Source organism: Phalangium opilio, unplaced genomic scaffold (genome assembly GCF_054372755.1).
Source record: "Phalangium opilio isolate 3A_F unplaced genomic scaffold, DU_Popi_V2 ptg000013l_1, whole genome shotgun sequence".
In the NCBI taxonomy this organism is placed as follows: Eukaryota; Metazoa; Arthropoda; class Arachnida; order Opiliones; family Phalangiidae; genus Phalangium; species Phalangium opilio.
In genome coordinates this window covers 15092704-15112109 of record NW_028324148.1, presented here as the reverse complement: position 1 = coordinate 15112109, position 19406 = coordinate 15092704, and the positions used below count along the sequence as shown (strand labels likewise).

Below are 19406 nucleotides of genomic sequence, written 5' to 3'. Positions count from 1 at the left end.
AATGATAAATAAAGATTATATTGTTTAAAATATAGAAACCAATAAAATAAAACCAAGATCAAGTTTTATTGGTTACGATTTTTATTATAAACATAATAATCTAGTGACTGCAGATTTCTCTAGGACTATATTTTTATCAGCGCTAAATCAATCGGGTTTTGGGGAAATTATTAAAAGAAAATTACTCTAAAGTTAATTAGCATTAACAAGGGCACAAGGCGATTAGGTTAAGCTTAATTTATAAAATTAAAATCAGGTAGTAATTTTAGCCTTTAAAAAATAAATTATTTTAATATTTCGTATTATGACGGAAATCTTTTGGAGTAATTAGCTATTTCAGTTTAATTATAAGCTAGAGTACGGATTTCCTGTTAGCTTCATATTTTCAGAAATATTGAATTTTTTACCATATAGTGGTGAAACACTTAAGCCAATTGGGAGGATGTCTTTCCTTCCCATTCCACGAATCATAAAACGCTATTAAACTCTTAAGTTCGCTTTTAATTCTTGGAAGCCAATAGAATCTAACTGTCAAGGGACAATGAAATGCTTTTCATTTTTGCAATTTATTTATTTTTATTGTTAGGAATATTAACATAAGTTTATAAGTTATGTTCCTTCCATAAGTATGACACTTCCTATACTTCGTAATGCTAGAGGCTTACAGCTCGAGGTAGAACGACGGAAGCGAGTCAATTGAAGTCGACTACACTCGGTGGTGGTTAATTTTGCAGGACTACCATCTAGGTCCTATTTAGTCTGAACTTACTAAGCCTTTGAAAGCGCCAAAACGGGGCGTCGATTTACGAGAATCAGTGACCTACGTCACTTCACTTCACCAGTGATTAGCTCTTAGTAAGCAGTTTGACAAACTTATGGAACATATCTTATCAACTTATGGTAGTACTTAGCTACAAAATACCAAGGAAAGTTTTAACTCCCAGTTCAGTTTCACCATCTTGGACAAATAGCAGTGAACGATGAGCCACTCACTAGTGCCATAAGTTCATGTAAGATATGCTCATTCCATAAGTTTGTCACTGGTAACTTAGAAACTGGAGCTTGTCATGAAGTGAATGAGGTAGGTCATAGATTCAGGGTAAAGCGAAGACACCTGGTGAGTGAGGCGCTGCTGTCAAATTTGGGCTTAGTAATTGCAGACTAAATAGGACCTAGATGGGACTTGGTCCTGCAAAATTAACCACCCACCGAGTGTAGGACTTCAATTGACTCGCTTCCGTCGTTCTCCCTCGTACTAGCTCGAGCTGTAAGTCTCCCAGTAGCATTACGAACTTGTATTGGAAGGGTCATACTTATCATGTAACATATCTTATAGACTTATGGTAGTGCACCATAAATCGTAAAACCATCGCTGCAAGTCACAGGCCGCAACCCCTTAAAAGTATCACATTTCATTATCCCTTTACTACAGTTTTAAGCGGGAAAGGAGAGCTGGTTGTTGGCGGCGCGCATTTTCTTGTCAACATTATGCGCGTGCACGTCTTCCCGCCCAAAAAAAGAATTGGCGTAAATAGATTTCTCTTATGCCAGCTCGTGGCCCAACACTAACGGCTTTCTCGGCGTCCTTTCCAAGGCCAGTTAGGCCTAACTCCTTAAGCCTCGGCTGGCTGGCTCGCGCTAGCTATAACACCAGCAAAATAAAAAAAAAAAATATAAATAATTTGAAAAAAAGGAAAAAAAAGAATATATAGAATCTAAGGCGAAAGCAGCAAAATCCCCGGGCAAGCAAAAATGACGCTGCCGTGTCACGTGACCTTGAGAGAGAGCGCCCGCTGGCGGTGATAATATACTCCCCCTCACATACATACACACGCGTTGCTTCAATTTTAGCCCCCTTTCCTCGTTTTAGAGTAAGCCCCCCCCCCTCCTTTCAAAAACACCCGGTGTCTCGAATCTCGATAACTTCACCCCCCACCCCACGAACTCTCCCCCTACTCGTGATATATACACAAGAAACAAGTTGGCCAACGGGGCTGATTGTAATGTTTGTGTTTTGGGTTACATGTCAGGGAATTTTAATTTTTGGTGATAAGAGTTAGGGAGGGTTGAAATTGGTCTTGGAAGTCTGGGATTTTGAAATTGGTCATGAAAGTTTGGGATTTAGAAATTGGTAATGAAAGTTTGGGATTTAGAAATTGGTAATGAAAGTTTGGGAATTTAAAAATAAGTGTCAGGTATTTTGAAAATGGGAGTCAGGGAAGGTATGGGAACTTTAAATTGGCCATGAAAGTCAGTTATTTTGAAAATGGTCTTGATTGAAAGTCAGTTATTTTGAAAATGGTCTTGATTGAAAGTCAGTTATATGGAAAATGGTCTTGATTGAAAGTCAGGGATTTTGAAAATGGTCTTGATTGAAAGTCAGTTATTTTGAAAATGGTCTTGATTGAAAGTCAGGGATTTTGAAAATAGTCTTGATTGAAAGTCCGGGATTTTGAAATGGTCATGAAAGTTGGGGTTTTTCAAAATGGTCATGAAAGTCGAGGTTTTCAAAATGGTCATGAAGTGAGGGAATTTTAAATTGCTCATGAAAGGAAGTCTGGGATTTTCAAAATTACAATAAAAGAAAGTCAGGGATTTTCAAAATGAGTTTCAGAGATAGTCAGGGAATTTTAAATTTTTCATGAACGTCAGGGATTTTCAAAATGGTTATGAACGTCAGGGATTTTCAAAATGATTATGAAAGTCAGACAATATTATAACACTTCAAATTATTACGCCTATACGTTCATGACGCAATATTATGAATTTCCTAGGCAGTACAAAAAAAAGTGAAAATTAGAATTTGGCCTGCGAAAAATTAATGACTTTAGACCCTCAAGGCAAACCAATTTAAAAAGTCAATGCAAAATTGTGAAATTTAAATATGTGGCAACTATTCTATTATATTTCTGATTTCTATGCGCGATAACTCATAGATGTCGACAGTTAATTAGTTTGCAAATAATAGAAATATTATTGAATATAAATAGTATTTACAATATTTACATTGTATTTTAGCAGCGGGGCACGTCGAGTAATTTTTACAGCCAATAGGTAGCGCCACTGGTACGTTCAAATTATTGCTAGGCGTTTGAAACCATAATGTTTGAAATACATGTACTATGTACAGAAGATAACGATTGCACTCGTGGTTGTAAGCATTTCCTCGTCAAACTAGTTTGTCGACAAATTCGATCAACGTATTTTAGAAACTATTTCAAAGGGACAGTAACACACGCTATATTTCGTATTTAAACTACGTTATCTCTCGTTGGGGATTATAATTCAGAGTCTTGATGTGTCATTGACCCTTTAAAAGTCGTATATACGTTTAATTTTGTACTTTAAGCGGGATTAATCAAGGCTCAGTGGTCTAGGGGTATGATTCTCGCTTTGGGTGCGAGAGGTCCCGGGTTCAAATCCCGGCTGGGCCCCATGTTTTTTAGTTAATTTAATTTTTATTAATTTTAGATTTATTTGAATATTAATATTATTTTTTATTTTATATTTTTTTAATAATATTTAGGGTTTTTAGGTATGGGAAAGCATTGAGAAAAAATACGGATTTAATTTTACATAATTTAATATTAATTAACACTAAAATTAAATATAATTAAGTGCCAATGTCAATGACTCTTTACTTGAAAGGCGGGAATCAGATACTTGTATCTAACTAAAGACAGATGGAGCAAGGCTCAGTGGTCTAGGGGTATGATTCTCGCTTTGGGTGCGAGAGGTCCCGGGTTCAAATCCCGGCTGGGCCCCGAAATGTTTTTTATTTAATTTTTATTAAATTATGTGTAATTAATTGCGCATTCAATGAAAAATTAATTTTAAATTATTTTACCAATACAGAAGATTAAAATTTTAAAGCCAATCGCATGCAAAATAATTGTTAAGATTAATGTTAGTAATATAAATCATTTTTTACAATAACTTATGCTTATAACCACATTAAACTTATGTTAGGTGATATATTCTGTAAATATAAGTAACATAATATTGATAAGTAAGTCAATTTATAAATTAATAATCAGTCATTAAGTTAGAATTAAAGATGTAATGACCTATTACTTACATAATTTTAATATATTACTTCATAAGTGATACATTTATAACCATAAGTGCGACACCATACTTAAAACATTATTCGGATTTTTTTTGTATAAGTAACAGACATACAAAGGGTACAATTGCATAAGCACCACCATGCTTACAATCTAGATATTAGGCGCAACTAAAAAATTATATCTCTCTAGCTCTAACAAAAAAAATACTCCAAGAAAAAAAAATTTGAAAAAAAAAATCGTAAGGAGGTGGCGGGGGTATAATAGTTGTAGGAACAGGGGGGGGAGGTTTACTAGATAAAAAAGGGCGCACGAACGAACTTACTACGGAACGCCGCGGGCGACGTTTAAGAGTTTTCTCAGTGAAAATAGCAACCTACGCTTATATCCCTCCCCTCAGCTCTGCCCGGGGAACTCCACGTGATCTCAATTTTGCCCGGGAATCGCGAAAGGAGCTCCGCCATTGGCTAGCTTCATCTCGAGACGTCAGAATGCGCCTAATACGAATTCGTTTCGTAAAAAGCGCGGGAAATCTTGGCGGTACTGCCGGGCTATATTAACTAGACACGCGCTGGCTCGTGCCCTGAGTTGAGCGGCTTTGACATTCGCGCCAGGTCTCGAGGAAAAAGCGCGTGCATTTTTTTTAATTCCCGCCAATACTGGTGTTGCACTGTTGGTGTATCGCCGCCAATATTTTCGAAAAAATTGCGCCAAAATGACAATCTGTCGAAATTTATTTGGGCGCGAAAATAATGACAGGACGGAGGAGTTTGTCAAGAAACAGTTGAAAGAGGTTCAACAGAGCGGCAAAAATAAATGGAATTTCGATTTCACGAAAGAGAAGCCTTTACCTGGACGATGGAAATGGGAGAACGACAACAATAACAACAACAAGTCAAAATCATCCTACAAAGAAGATCACAGAAGTAATTCCTCATCTTGGATGAAGAAAAAGTGAACTTTGAACTAAAAATGACGTCATAGACTTAACTCCGGCGTAAACAAGTGGCCAAAAAAATCACACCGAGTCTCTCGTTTGACTGTTGCTCTCTCTGATAATATTCGTTATAGTCTGATGTGTTTTAAGGCCGGAGTTTAATAAGTTTATGAAACGTCAAATTTCCAATGATCTCGATTCACATAAAGGTAATTTAATTTAATTTGTATGTTTGTTTAATTGGGTTATCCTGATTGATAGATAGAGGGGAATTTGGGCTTCAATATGAGACCAAGAACGTCAAAATCGGACCATAATTAAGAGAGTTATTTAACGTTGAATTTTGAAAATGCTTTTTGGCAAATGAGACAAGTTAATCTTGGTCTTAACTTAAGTGACATTTGCTAAGTTTTAAAACAGTTATAATAATTTACAAGTTAATTTCGGTCTTAACTCACATTTGCTAAGTTTAATTTTTTAAGTTTTGAAGCGGTTAAAATAATTGCCATTGCCAAATTTTGAATTTGAAATTTTCAATCAAATTGGCGAAGCGATTTTAACGTTCTTGGTATTCAAATTCGTGTACGTTTTCAAATTCAGAATTGTCAGTCAATTAAGAGTCGGCAATCAATGCTAAACTCACGTTGAAAAACCGCAATGAAAAGCTAATTAGTGACATTAACCTTTTTTTCTTAAATTATTAAATAAATATAAAGAAATTTAGTATAATTTACGCAATTAAAATTTTGCCGTAAATTTCACGATAATTACTTTAATTGTTTACTAATAAAACTATCAAAATTGGCGTGTTTAATTAGAATCAAAATTGCTCATTTTACGAACATAATTACGATAAATATGTTTAATTATGTTTACTATTAAAATTAGCGAAACTGACACTTTTAATTAGGATCAAAATGACTAATTTAACGGACATAATTGCGATAAAAATGCACAAATATGTTTGTTATTAAAATGAGCAAAATAGACACATTTAATTAGGATCAAAATTTTGTCAGTTTTACAGCCTTAATTTGCATAATAATTAACATAATTAACTATGAGTAACTTCGTTGTATAAAAAGTTATGTTTTTGAAATCGCGTAGCGTGAAAAGTCAGCGAAGCTTGAAGCCATTCATAATATAATAGGCCCGGTTTAAGTCTGGCAGGCAGCAGATAAGACAGTGGTGGGAAAAAATTTGAAAATCGTACAAACGTTATTTTTGGGGTTAGTTTTGGCGGGAAAAGATTAAGGGCAGACATAAACTGGTTTCGCAACTCCGGAGTAATATCAGACCGTTAACCTTGGGTAATTTCTTTTTAAACCTCTTAGATATCAACAAATCGTTCAACAATTCACGAAAGAGGCAGCTCTCTTAATTTCCTCTCTCCCTCTCTCTTCTGGATGCAGCGAGTGTGTTCAGTGCGAGTAATCGGAATAACCGGTTATGGATTCGGTTACTTTTTTTGACTTACCGGAACGCACTGATCTCCATCAATTTAAACGCGTTTCGAAACTAATTATTTACTAGTCTGATATAGAGATGCGAATTGGTAAATATTTACCACGCTGTAATTACCGATTTTTTATTTTCAGTAATTTACCATCTTGTAATTACCTAAATAGTAATTTTACCAGAGTAATTTAACGTTTGGTAATTAGTAATTAGCTATTTAGTTATTTACTAATTTAACAACGGTAATTTACCATTTAGTTATTTACTAATTTAACAACGGTAATTTACCATTTTATAATTATCTAAATAGTAATTTTTACCAGAGTAATTTAACGTTTGGTAATTAGTAATTAACTATATAGTAATTTACTAATTTAACAACGGTAATTTACCATTTTGTAATTACCTAAATAGTAATTTTACCAGAGTAATTTAACGTTGGGTAATTAGTAATTAACTGTATAGTAATTTACTAATTTAACAACGGTAATTTACCATTTTGTAATTACCTAAATAGTAATTTTACCAGAGTAATTTAACCTTTGGTAAATAGTAATTTACTAATTTAACAACGGTAATTTACCATTTTGTAATTACCTTAATAGTAATTTTTACCAGAGTAATTTAACCTTTGGTAATTAGTAATTAACTATATAGTAATTTACTAATTTAACAACGGTAATATACCATCTTGTAATTACCTAAATAGTAATTTTACCAGATTAATTTAACGTTTGGTAATTAGTAATTACCGTTATAGTAATTTTTACCAGGGTAATTAACTAATTAATTTTAATATTAAATTACCGTAATTATAAAATTCGCATCTCTAGTCTTTGGACACAACAAGCCAATCCGCTGCCGCCTTTTTGTTGAAGCTTTTTTTATTATTTTAACTACGGATTTATAATATCGGGGGCGTTCAGTGTAACGTACCGAAAAAACCGGTTATTTTTTAATTTTTTTTTTATATAAATCGTTGCACTAGTTAAATTTTGATAATTAAAAATAAAAAATAAAAACTTTTTATCGCTTTAAATATAATTTTAGTCGTTTTTAAAAATAAATTCTGACTTTTTGTTAAAAAAAAATAAAGATTTAAAAATATTTTATCATATCATTCATTCTATGATCTCGGCAACAAAAACAAAAAAACAAATCAATTTTATTTTATATAAGAAAATTAATTAATTAATTTTAGAAATTAAGCCTTAATTACTAATTAGGCAAATTATGTTTCTTGTTTAAATGTAAATAAATTGTCTATCTCGATTATATATTGTTTTTGGGTAACCTATAATAAAGAATGTTACGAAAGCTCGCTCATTTTTGTTATTATTTACTATATCTATGACTCGTAAGTATGACGTCAATTCTAACCTGCCGTTTCATTGGTTGGGAGAAAACGAGAGTTTCTAGGCGCAAAATCTGCCTTGAGAAAACGCCTACGAAGCTATTCCAAGTAGCTGTATGTATTCTTGTTCGCACTTATTGTTGATGTGTCATTTATGTTACCGCCATTTTTTTCCACCCTTTTTCGTGTTTTGTTAAATTTAATTGTTTTTTCGATGTCCTAGTTTAATTTTTGCATTAGAGATTATTGTTAAATTTGCACTTTAAACTTTAGAAATTTATTTTTCTCTCAGAATATTATACTTGCCCTTCAAACTTGAGAAATTTACTTATTTAGCTTGCCTCGGAATAATAAACTTGCCCTTTAAACTTTGATCTTCCCCTCAGATGCTCAGCCTACACTTGTCCTTTAAACTTCTGAAATTCATATTTCCCTCAGATGCAATACTCGCCCTTTAAACTTTTGAAATTCTTATTTCCGTCAGATGCTATACTTGCCCTTTAAACTTTTGAATTTAGCTTCGCTCCAAAATGTCACACTTGCCCTTTAAACTTTTGAATTTAGCTTCGCTCCAAAATGTCACACTTGCCCTTTAAACTTTTCACTCATTTAGATTTTAGCATCCCCTCGGAGATCTATACTTGCCCTTTTAAATGAAGAAATTTACTATTTTAGCTTCCCCTTGGAAACCTATACTTGCCCTTTAAAATGAAGAAATTTACTATTTTAGCTTCGCCTCGAGAAACCATACTTGCCCTTTAAACTTGATAATTTTATCTTTCCCGCAGAATGCTATACTTGCCCTTTAAACTTAAGAAATTTTATTTTCGTCCCAGAATGCTATACTTGCCCTTTAAACTTGAGAATTTTATCTTCGCCCCCAGAATGTTATACTTGCCCTTTAAACTTGATAATTTTATCTTCGCCCGCAGAATGCTATACTTGCCCTTTAAACTTAAGAAATTTTATTTTCGTCCCAGAATGCTATACTTGCCCTTTAAACTTGAGAATTTTATCTTCGCCCCCAGAATGTTATACTTGCCCTTTAAACTTAAAAAATTCACTCATTTACCTTCCCCTCGAGAATTAAAATTATACTTGCCCTTTAAATAATAATAAATAGGCCTAAAAATAGGCCAAATCTTAAAAATAAATTGAACAAATTAAAATTACACACTTTATTAATTCCGAAAAAATAAGATATGAAAAAATTATTGCCATTTTCGAATTAATTTTTAAAAAAATTATTGCCATTTTGTTATGAATTGCTTTAAAAATGTCACTATTTAAAAAATGGTCACCATGCACCATCTCAGTAAGGTTTCCCTCCAGCGGCCAGAAACTGTTGCCATCTTATAATGGCCGAGGCATTGGGGTCAATATATTGCGTTGGTAGTTCGCACTTTTTCAAATGCCAATTAAAAACTTGTCTGGTTTCGCAAGAAAAAGTGTGAACTAGTCCATTGACGCACCGGTGGAAATAGTGGCTTTGAAATTCGTGTAAAATATACAGTGGGTTCTCGGGATCGTCCTCCGATGGACAACAAAGATACAAGTTACTTGGGCTTGATTTGACGCAGCGAGGTGGGTTGATGTTCAGGTATCGTGCTGCAATACCTCCGTGTTCTTCTTGGACATTTGATTTGGTGTTCTGCAGTCAAATAAGAGAGAAAATGTTTAGTTTAAAACTTTAAATTGAATGTAATTTTAACTTTGTGACATCAAAATTTTATAGATTAAAAACCAAAAGTGGTTAACTTCATTGGCGCCGTGTCTATGCTGGGGCCCAGTCAAAAATTTTAATTTCTTATTGGAAAATTTGGAATTGTTTTAGGAAGTGATAGGGTTTTATAGGCGAAAAATCAAGTGTTTTAATAGGAAAATATGGGTCTGAAATGCTCATATATTGACTTAAACCAGGGATAGATTTAATTTTAGAAGTAGGAATGAAGAGCAGAGTAATGTGGGCGCGCGTCAAAGTCCCGGACCCCCTTCCTCGGGACGGGGGGGTATGAAAGAAGGGGCGAGTCATAGCGTCAGAGGCAAAAAGAAATTACGTATTTTTCGCCGTCCCCGTCAGCAACGTCATCCAAACGTAGTTTAAGTCAGCCAATAAGATAATTTAAACTTTTCGTTACGTGTTGGAGGGAGGGAGGGGCTCTATACTGGGCGATGAGTCGGACCGAAGTAAATACTAAGCGTTCTCCATTCCTACTTCTAAAATTAAATCTATCCCTGATGATATATAATAAATCCCGAGCTCCGCAATTTCGGTGTCTAGTCAAATATGATCTCGATAAAAGAACTAAATTTTGATAAATTTGATGCTAAACTATACGAAAACTTCGACTAAGTCAAAAATATAGGACCTTTCATGAAATTATAGGATAATATAGAGTAGTGGCACTACATGTTAATTTCTCATATTACATAACGTGCCATTACTCTATAGGACAGGTTTAAAAATATACTTTTTGTTTTAATCTATAAACTTTTGCTATTCATTACGAGATTTAACTGAATGGAATGGAAGTATTTTAGTTAATTTAAAAGCAGTATTACCTGAGTTTGAATTTCTGATGGCCACAATGGTTCGACATTTGAGACTGGAGGCAAGTCAGCCGTTGTTGAAGTTGAAATTGCAGGAGACTCTGTGGTTTCTGTACTCATGGGTGTCCCAGTTATTGGTATTTCCTTTGCAAAGCTAAAAGTAGCTTCCGTTGTCGAGGTCATAGTTGTAGTGAGGCTTTCTGTTGATGAGTCAGCTGTAGGTTCCGTTGTGAAGTTGGCTGTAGTTTCTGTTGAGAAGTAGGGTGTTGGTTCCGTTGAGAAGTTGGCTGTTGGTTCAGTTGTGAAGTTGGCTGTTGGTTCAGTTGTGAAGTTGGCTGTTGGTTCAGTTGAGAAGTTGGATGTTGGTTCAGTTGTGAAGTTGGCTGTTGGTTCAGTTGAGAAGTTGGCCGTTGGTTCAGTTGAGAAGTTGGCCGTTGGTTCAGTTGAGAAGTTGGCTGTTGGTTCAGTTGAGAAGTTGGCTGTTGGTTCAGTTGTGAAGTTGGTGGTTGGTTCAGTTGTGAAGTAGGCTGTTGGTTCAGTTGAGAACTTGGCGGTTGGTTCAGTTGTTGATATCCATTGCCTTGAAAAACTGGACGTATCTTCAGTAGGTGAAACAGTAGTTGAAGGGGTAGCAGCTATGGTTAAGACAGAAGGCGTGGTCGAAACCGTCGAAGGCTTTGTCAAGATTGATAAAAGAAGGTCAGGTGACAAGGTACTACTTGAAACAGGGGAAGTTGTAGTAAATTCTGACGTTGTGTCTCTAATTGGCTCGGTAGTTGCATTCTCAAATTCATCCAAAAGGACGTATCTATTTTCAGCTGGCAAAGTAGTCGACCCATGTGCTAAAATAATCTCAGGTTCCATGGAAGTAGGTGACTCACTGGTCGTTGAGACAATTGGTTCTTCCGCGGGTTTGGTAGTGGAGTCAGGAACCTCCATTGGAAACATAGCTCGAGATTCCATCAAAGACCAGACAGTAGTAGTCAGTTCCTTTGCGAAAAATAACCTCGATTCCATTGGTGAGTCACTGGGTTCTGTTGGCGTCTCAACGGTAGATAAGGCCTCCGACCCGTTTGACGTGGGTAAGAGTTCCACAGTTGGTGAGACAGTCGTTGATTCATTTGTCGAAAAATTTGTTGAAACCGTAGTCGTTGTTGAAATGGCTGCCGAGGGGACAAGGACAGTTTCAAAGGTGGATTCCATTGAAGGCACGGTGGTACTTGGAATCAATGTAGTGGTTGAATTGCTAGAAGATAAGGTGGGTTCTTGAGACGACGCGGTACTGGTCGATATAAGCTCCGGTTCCCTTGTCGACTCTGTACTTGAAGTTGTTCCGATTGTAGTAACGTTAGACATGAATTCTGTAGTTGGGTCTGCTTCCTGTGAAGGTTTTGTAGGAGTCCAGGTACTTGACTCTGTTTGAACCACCGTGCTCGTGTTAAACGGAGGTACAGTAGGTGACAAGGTACTTGAGTCTGTTTGAACAACCGTGCTCGTGTTAAATGAAGGTTCCGTTGGTGACAAGGTACTTGATTCTGTTTGAACAACCGTACTCGTGTTAAATGAGGGTTCCGTTGGTGACAAGGTACTTGATTCTGTTTGAACAACCGTACTCGTGTTAAATGAAGGTTCCGTTGGTGACAAGGTACTTGAGTCTGTCAAAACCACCGTGCTTGCGTTAAGCGTAGGTGACAAGGTACTTGAGACTGTTGATTCGGTTGCTAACAAAGTACTTGATTCCACCATGGCTACAGTGACGTTAGGAGTCATTTCCGTGGTTGGTAAAATCGTCTCTGTACTGGCCCGTACATCTTTAGGGTCTTCCATGGTGGTCTTTACAGTAGGTTCCGTTGTCGACATTGAGGGTGGTTCGGTTGTTGGCAACAAGTTCGGTTCCGTTGTTGACACGCTAGGCAAGGTGCTCATGGCCGAAGATTCAGTTGTTGAAAAGTTGGAAAGGTTTTCATCCAAAGTTGGGGATTCAGTCGAAACGTTGAATTGTGGTTCGACAGCAGTCAGGATAAACGTTGGTACCTTTTTGGAACGCGTTTTCATTTCTTCGTGTGCTTCGTGTCCAGGGCAGAAGTGTACCTTGAGTAGGATGTCTTCGTACGCGTTAGTTCCCGGTGGTTTCGTGCCTGTCACGTTAAACGTTGGTACACTTTCGTTTGCCCTGATCATTTCTTCGTGTTTTTCGTGTCCAGGACACACGTGAATCTTTTGCGAGAAATCCTCGGCAATTGAAGACGGTACGATGTTTCCTCGTTGCAGATTGGTAACGAACATGTCTTGAAGGTAGTGAAAAGACCTCGGTATCCTTTGGCCCTCGCAGATTAATATAACGGATAGCGTAAATAACGCTCGCAAAAAGACGATTCGCAACATGTTGTAATGTTTCCCTAGGCCGCATTAATTAAATCCAGAACCTGGGGGAGATAATTGAGATTGAAATATTAAGAAATATTCTACATTTGCTCTAGTGTTGGTTTAATATTAGCAAAGGCGGAAGAAGGACCGGAGTAGATGCAGTGGGATGTTCCTATGAGAAATCATCAATTGTAACTAACTTCTGTGACCGATTTTTCCCCCACAAGGAAAACCCCTAACACAAGTTACGATCATTAGATGAGTGTTTTAGGGATGACCCCTGCCCAGCCAACCCTTATAGGAAAAACAGGATTGGTTTTCCGGAATCATAGGATTTTATAGCAGAATAAATGTGTTTTTATAGGAGAATGTATAAATGAATATAGGATTTTATAGGACTGATAGGCTCCCTAAATTAAGATATTAAAGGACAATGATTTCTGATTTAATTAGGTATTATCCCATTGGGCCGAATCCCATTCGACCGAAACCGCTTTTTGGTTTTTTATGGAGAATATATTTAAATTTCCAGCCCAATGGCGGGTTTCTGCTGAATGGGAATTTATTTGAAAGAATTAGTTAATTAAATGTCTGTGAGGATTTCGAATCACCGCAGCAGCATGGTAGAATATCAGGCTTTTAATTCAGAGGCTCGGGTTCAAACCCAGAGAAGGAAAATTGTAAGTTAAGTTAAGTTAGGTTAGGTTAGGTTAGGTTAATAATATTTTATAAATCATTGAACTATTCTACGCCTTTTCTAAAATAATTATGTTTAGCTTCATTGACTTCTCAAATAATATGCCTTTTCCAAAACATTACTGTTATGTTTGGTTTGGTTAAAATAGTTTAGTAATATTTTATAAATCATTTAACAATGTTACGCCTTTTCCAAAATATTGATGTTTTATACCTTCATTGACTTCTCAAATAATATGCCTTTTTCAAAACTTTACTGTTATGTTATAGGTTTGGGTTCGTTATGTTAGGTTAGTAATATTTTACAATCATTTTACTATGGTACGCCTTTTCCGAAATGTTCATGTTTAGCTTCATTGACTTCTCAAATAATATGCCTTTTCCAAAACATTAATGTTATGTTAGGTTTGGTTAGGTTAGGTTAGGTTAGGTTTGGTTTGGTTTGGTTTGGTTAGGTTTGGTTTGGTTTCGTTTGGTCAGGTCAGGTTAGGTTAGGTTAGGTTAGGTTAGGTTTGGTTTTGTCAGGTTTGGTTAGGTTAGGTTTAGGTTAGGGTTTGGTTAGTTTTGGTTTAGGTTAGGTTTATGTTAGGTTAGGTTTGGTTTGGTTAGGTTTAGATTAGGTTTGGTTTGGTTTGGTTAGGTTAGGTTTAGGTTAGGTTTGGTTAGGTTTTGGTTTGGTTTGGTCAGGTTTGGTTAGGTTTGGTTTGGTTTGCTCAGGTTTGTTTAGGTTAGGTTAGGTTTGGTTTGGTTTGGTTTGCTCAGGTTTGGTTAGGTTAGGTTAGGGTTAGGTTTAGGTTAGGTTAGGTTAGGTTAGGTTAGGTTAGGTTTGGTTAGGTTAGATTAGGTTACTTCTATTATTCGAACCTTACAGGAGGGATTTCTACAATTATAGTAACTAGTTTTATCCATTTTCTTACTCAATTGAAACAAGTAGCCATTATTAATGTAAAGAAAGCCGCCTTTATTAGCAATTCTCTCCGTTATCAATCACTCTTAAAAATAAATTTTGCATTTCAAACATCAATATATATATACAACGAAAACTGTAGGGTATAAAAAAAGCCTTAAAAAAAGTGAAAACGTTTGCTTTTTAAATTTTGATAGATATTTTCCCCAAACCGCACATTTGGGCTGTTTTCGGTTGAATGGGAAACGCGTTCGGTCGATTGGGATTCGGTCGAATGGGACACAAGCTTTAATTAAGGGGTCATTCGTAAAACACTCCTCCAATAATCGTAACTTGTACTTAGGGATGCAACCCTTGTGGGGTCAAAATACGAGGTCATAGAAGTATAGAACATTTTCGACTCAAAATTCATTTCCCATAGAACTATCCCACTCATGTACTTTGCTCCTATATTTATCCTCCCGTTTTGCAACAACCTGTAAGGCCTGTATTATCAAATTTCATTTAGAAATGGTTTATTTTAGTGTAAAATTTACCCTGATTTTATTTTCAAAACATTTATGAAAAATATTCCTTTTTATCTTTTATCTTAAGTTACAAAATTTGGCAGTTGCAATCAGAACTTTAAAGTGATAATGAAATGACCAGATAAATGTTTTTAATCGCTTTAGATTGATAAACTTATCTCAAACAATTAAATTCACAAATCTTATCAAAAAATAACGTTAATTTCAAAAGTTGACAAATATTTGCAAGTGAGAAATTTCGATTTCAACATCTTATCTTATCAATATATATATAGATCATGTTGCCCGAACAATTCCCTCCCCTCTGTATAAGCATTAACTTAATTAGTGACCCTTTTTTAATTAACTAAATTACTCAACTACTTATTAAGGGTTCTAACGAAATTTTTATATTGAAAATCCCACACTGACTTTTCCAGTTTATCCCTGACCAAATTTTACCAATATCCCTGAATATATAGAGTGATGGCAGTTTCCAAGCTTTGACTTTATTAAGGCCTACGGAAAAATAACATGGGGTGCTACTAGTCTATATTAAAGGTGTTTACCAGAATCCATTTCATAATTACACCTGACCCATATTTACCACTGCTTGAAGAATGGTTTCATAAACCAAACGAAACCCCTGACTTGTCCAGGTTCTGTACTAACCCTGTTATTGTTAGTTCAAATTAAACTGTACTGCTATCCTTTCTGAACTCACATTAAGTTACATTTAATGAAAACTATACGTTAAATATTTCAAGTCAAATACAACTAAAGCTAATTAAAATTTCAGTTTTATTTTAATTAGTTTAGAGGAAAGATTTAGATTAAAGAATAGCCAAATATTTTTAACAAAAGTTCATAAGATATGTTCATTCCATAAGTTAGTTAGTCACTGGATACTTAGAGCTTGACTTGAAGTGATTGAGGTAGGTCATAGATTCAGGGTAAAGCAACGCCTGGTGGGGCGCTGCTGTCAAATTGGGGCCTAGTAATGCAGACTAAAAAGGAGCTAGATGGAAGTCCTGCAAAATTAACCACCACCGAGTGTAGGACTTCAATTGACTCGCTTCCGTCGTTCTCCTTCTCGAACTAGTTATCTCGAGCTGTAAGTCTCTCAGTAGCATTACGAACTTGTATAGGTAGTGTCATACTTATGGAAGGAACATATCTTATAAACTTATGGTTTTAATAATAAAAACAGGTTTTCAGCAACGTGTCTACAGCTATCTTAGTTGTGACGTCAGTGCCTGGGTAAAACGTCACGGCCTTAGCTTTGGCAGTGGGCGGCCATGTTTGGTAGCTCTTTGGTAATTCTATGGGCAAATAGCATGGGTGACGTCACACTAAGGCTTCTGAGATAGCGTCCGGGTCACTCACATGAGTGGAAAACTACCATAGATTCCCAGAATTCCTTTCGCTTGGGAGTTGGGAAAGGCCTGTTATTTACATTCAACAACAAACAACGCTATATCTAGAGAAACGTTGTTTAAATAGGGACTGCAAACATTGGGAAAATTTCTCAGAATAGACTAGTAGCACCCCATGTTATTTGTACATAGACCTTAATACAACCAAAGCTCGGAAACTGTCATTGATAACAATTTTGCCGATTTTACAGCTAAAATGACCGTTACGATTTAAAATATTTGACCCTCAAACAATAAACCCAATTGAACTACATATTTTTTATTTTAATACATACAGCTTCTAAGAATAATTGCGTAACCATTTTCACTCAACGTGGAGAGAGCTATCTGGATTAATCATAATATGAATAATTTATCTCTCTGCCTGTTGCACCTTGGGTGCGCTTTTAACCTCGCGTTGTTACCAAATAATGAAAACACAGAATTTAGAAAAAAACTCAGAATTATCAGACATATTGAAATTAACGTGGGTGAAAAATAGGACCACGATTATTCCTATTAATTGTATGTATTCCTTCTCAGAATAGGTATATCTCTTTAATAGATAGTTTTCACACATGGAGGATTCATACCATTTACACCAGGAGGCCGGGCTATCTGGCGGACAAAAACCTGTCTGCTTTTGTCCTCCAGATAGCCTGACTTCCTGGTGTAAATGGTATGAATCCTCCATGTGTGAAAACTATCTATATGTTAATTGCATAGGAGCAATAGAGTAGTGGCACTACATGTTAATTTCTCGTAGAACATAACGTAGCCTAAGGCAGGGAGGTGCCATTACACTTTAGTGAAAAAGCAAAATCATAGAAGATACGGCTATCAGTATCACGTTAATTGCTTTGTTTCCACGCTTTGTTTTGTGTATTAATTATTTATTTGCACAGCGCTAAGTACATACTATAAGTTAAATACCCCCTCAATAACATCAGAATATCCCCCATTCACTGGCTCGAGTTCCATTGCATCAAAACCAATTAAAAAAATAATTTGTAACTCGATAAACAACTTTAAAATGAATTAAATGTTTAATGAAATCTGCACTTACCAGTTTAATTGATGTCCACTGCTGTAGCGTATCAAATTATATCTCCTCTATCACGTTACAATATTAAGATCTTGAAAGATGTGAATTAATAACTTTTGTAAGATGTGTATGAATAACTTTGAAACTAAGAAACGTTTAAACAAAAATATTTATGAACTTGTCCGGTTGAGAATTTCAAACGTAATGAATTCTTCATTCATCCAAATTTCTTTTCGCGCCTCTTCAAGAAATGGACACGCTAGGTCGCTAGTAGCTTTGGACCCGTGTCGAAATTTCAGCCTGTGCAAACTTACCAACCTTATCTCTGATGCTGGTCCGATCTACCGAACAAAAATAACCCGTTTTCATTGGACAAATCTTTCCAACCTTCCTTCATTTCTTCTCCATTGTAGGCTTGGTAACTTGGGTGAAAATTTTCCACTGCTCATCGCGAACGTTGCTATCTTTAGAGAGGTGAAGAAACTGACCTCGAAAACTTCCACGGAAATGTGTATCGTCATCGTGCTAAGGGACCGTCCATTTTCTCATCCTTATAGGTGTATCATAAGTTTATAAGATTTGTTCCATAAGTATGACACTTGATAAACTTCGTAATATTAGAGACAAGTGAGAGCTAGTTTGAAAACGACAAGGGAGAATTGAATGGCTACACTCGGTGGTGGTTAATTTTGCAGGACTTCCATAGAGAGATTTCAGTTGGCAGCGTAGTACGTCACACCCTCCTAAGTTCTACCACGGTTTAGGCAGCCATATTGGTGGGTTCCTGGTTTCCTTATGCAATGAACCCCTAATATGGCGATGTAAATTATCTCACGTATCTTAGCTCCTCCTCCAAACGAAAGCTTTTTAGTCTGCATTACTAAGCCTTTGACAGCGCCTCACCGAGTCACCAGGCGTCGCTTTACCCTCGAATCTATGGCCTACAATCCTCACTTCATGACAAGCTCCAATAGAGTAATTTCTTTCCCATATACGGCAACGTCATAACCCTCTATCTCTTACCTTAGTGATATCCCCCCTCCCCTTCCCTTCCGGGGGCAAATAGTATTCTCTAGTACAAAGTTGCCCCTAACGTAGGGGATACACAGTTCACTCCCCCTCTCAACCGAAATTACTCTATTTTCTAACCAGTGACAAACTTATGGTCAACATATCTTATCAACTTATGGTGTTCCTCATAGTACCTGCTTTCCCTGGCGCCAAGAAGCAACGCCAGACGGAGTCCCCCCGAGTTCACTAAACACTGATGGAGGCTAGCCAGCTCGTGCTGCCTCTAGCGGGGCTTTTTGGCACGAGGAAAATAACCCAAGAAGGTGACCTTCCCTCCCCCTGTGGTGTTTGCTTCTCATCTGGAATTATTTTAATGATCTATTTCTTACACTCTCTCTATTAGTATAACCATAAGTTTATAAGTGATATGTTCCATAAGTATGACACTACCTATACTTCGTAATGCTACTGAGAGACTTACAGCTCGAGCTAGTTCCGAGGGAGAACGACGGAAGCTAGTCAATTGAAGTCCTACACTCGGTGGTGGTGGTTAATTTTGCAGCTAGGACTTCCATCTAGTCCTATTCAGTCTGCATTACTAAGCCCCCTTTGACAGCAGCGCCACACTCACCAGGCGTCCCTCGCTTTACCCTGAATCTATGACGCTCCACCTACGTCACTTCATGACAAGCTCTCAGTAACCAGTGACAAACTTATGGAACATATCTTATAGACTTATGGTATAACGTTTGTAACGCCCCTCTCTGTTAAAGGTGTCAGCAAGTCAGTTGCCTGTCTTTTGTATCCCTATGAATTCAACAATTCTGAGTAATCCCTAAAACGTACAAGGGACCAAAGCTATGGCAATTACATTCAATAGATCTGGGAGATTATTTGTTATTTCCAAGAAGCTGCTATAGTTCTTTTGTGGCTGACTGAAAGGTTCACGAAGATGCTATGCAAGGTTTGAAGAAGCTTTGAGGGCGTTTTTATTCGGTAAACCAAGCCACTGAAGGACTATATGTCAGGTGTGCATCTCGAACTTTCAATGCTAGCATCTTTTGGGGAATTTCTAAGCTGCTAAAAAGGATTA

The 19406-nt window shown here is 36.3% G+C and overlaps 3 protein-coding genes and 2 non-coding genes across 5 annotated transcripts in view; 4 read left to right on the top strand and 1 right to left on the bottom strand.

Annotated features, from left to right (window-relative positions):
- The window catches only part of LOC149709493 (NFX1-type zinc finger-containing protein 1-like), a 55385-nt gene that overhangs the window by 15485 nt on the left and 20494 nt on the right, over positions 1 to 19406 (top strand). The gene's annotated exons all lie outside the window — the stretch shown is intronic.
- TRNAP-UGG (transfer RNA proline (anticodon UGG)) lies at positions 3363 to 3434 on the top strand. Its single transcript has one exon. It is a non-coding gene; the product is annotated as a tRNA-Pro (tRNA).
- TRNAP-UGG (transfer RNA proline (anticodon UGG)) lies at positions 3693 to 3764 on the top strand. The gene has a single exon. It is a non-coding gene; the product is annotated as a tRNA-Pro (tRNA).
- Positions 4543 to 6827, top strand: LOC149709495 (cyclin-dependent kinase inhibitor 1B-like). The gene is made up of 2 exons (XM_089864867.1): positions 4543 to 5213; positions 6339 to 6827. The coding sequence occupies exon 1, from the start codon at positions 4783 to 4785 to the stop codon at positions 5023 to 5025; it is 243 nt and encodes an 80-aa protein (XP_089720993.1). The 5' UTR covers positions 4543 to 4782; the 3' UTR covers positions 5026 to 5213; positions 6339 to 6827.
- LOC149709494 (uncharacterized) lies at positions 8980 to 17834 on the bottom strand. The gene is made up of 3 exons (XM_089864866.1): positions 17324 to 17834; positions 10379 to 12792; positions 8980 to 9467 (listed from the first exon to the last, which is right to left on the bottom strand). Exons 2-3 carry the CDS (start codon positions 12749 to 12751, stop codon positions 9129 to 9131), a joined length of 2712 nt encoding a protein of 903 aa, XP_089720992.1. The 5' UTR covers positions 12752 to 12792; positions 17324 to 17834; the 3' UTR covers positions 8980 to 9128.

Excerpts from the sequence above, each read along its gene's own strand:
- LOC149709495 (XM_089864867.1), top strand. The coding sequence starts at position 4,783 with ATGACAATCTGTCGAAATTTATTTGGGCGCGAAAATAATGACAGGACG.
- LOC149709494 (XM_089864866.1), bottom strand. The coding sequence starts at position 12,751 with ATGTTGCGAATCGTCTTTTTGCGAGCGTTATTTACGCTATCCGTTATA. Across the intron at positions 9,468-10,378 it reads CATCAGAAATTCAAACTCAG|AACACCAAATCAAATGTCCA; the intron begins GTAATACTGCTT and ends ATTTGACTGCAG.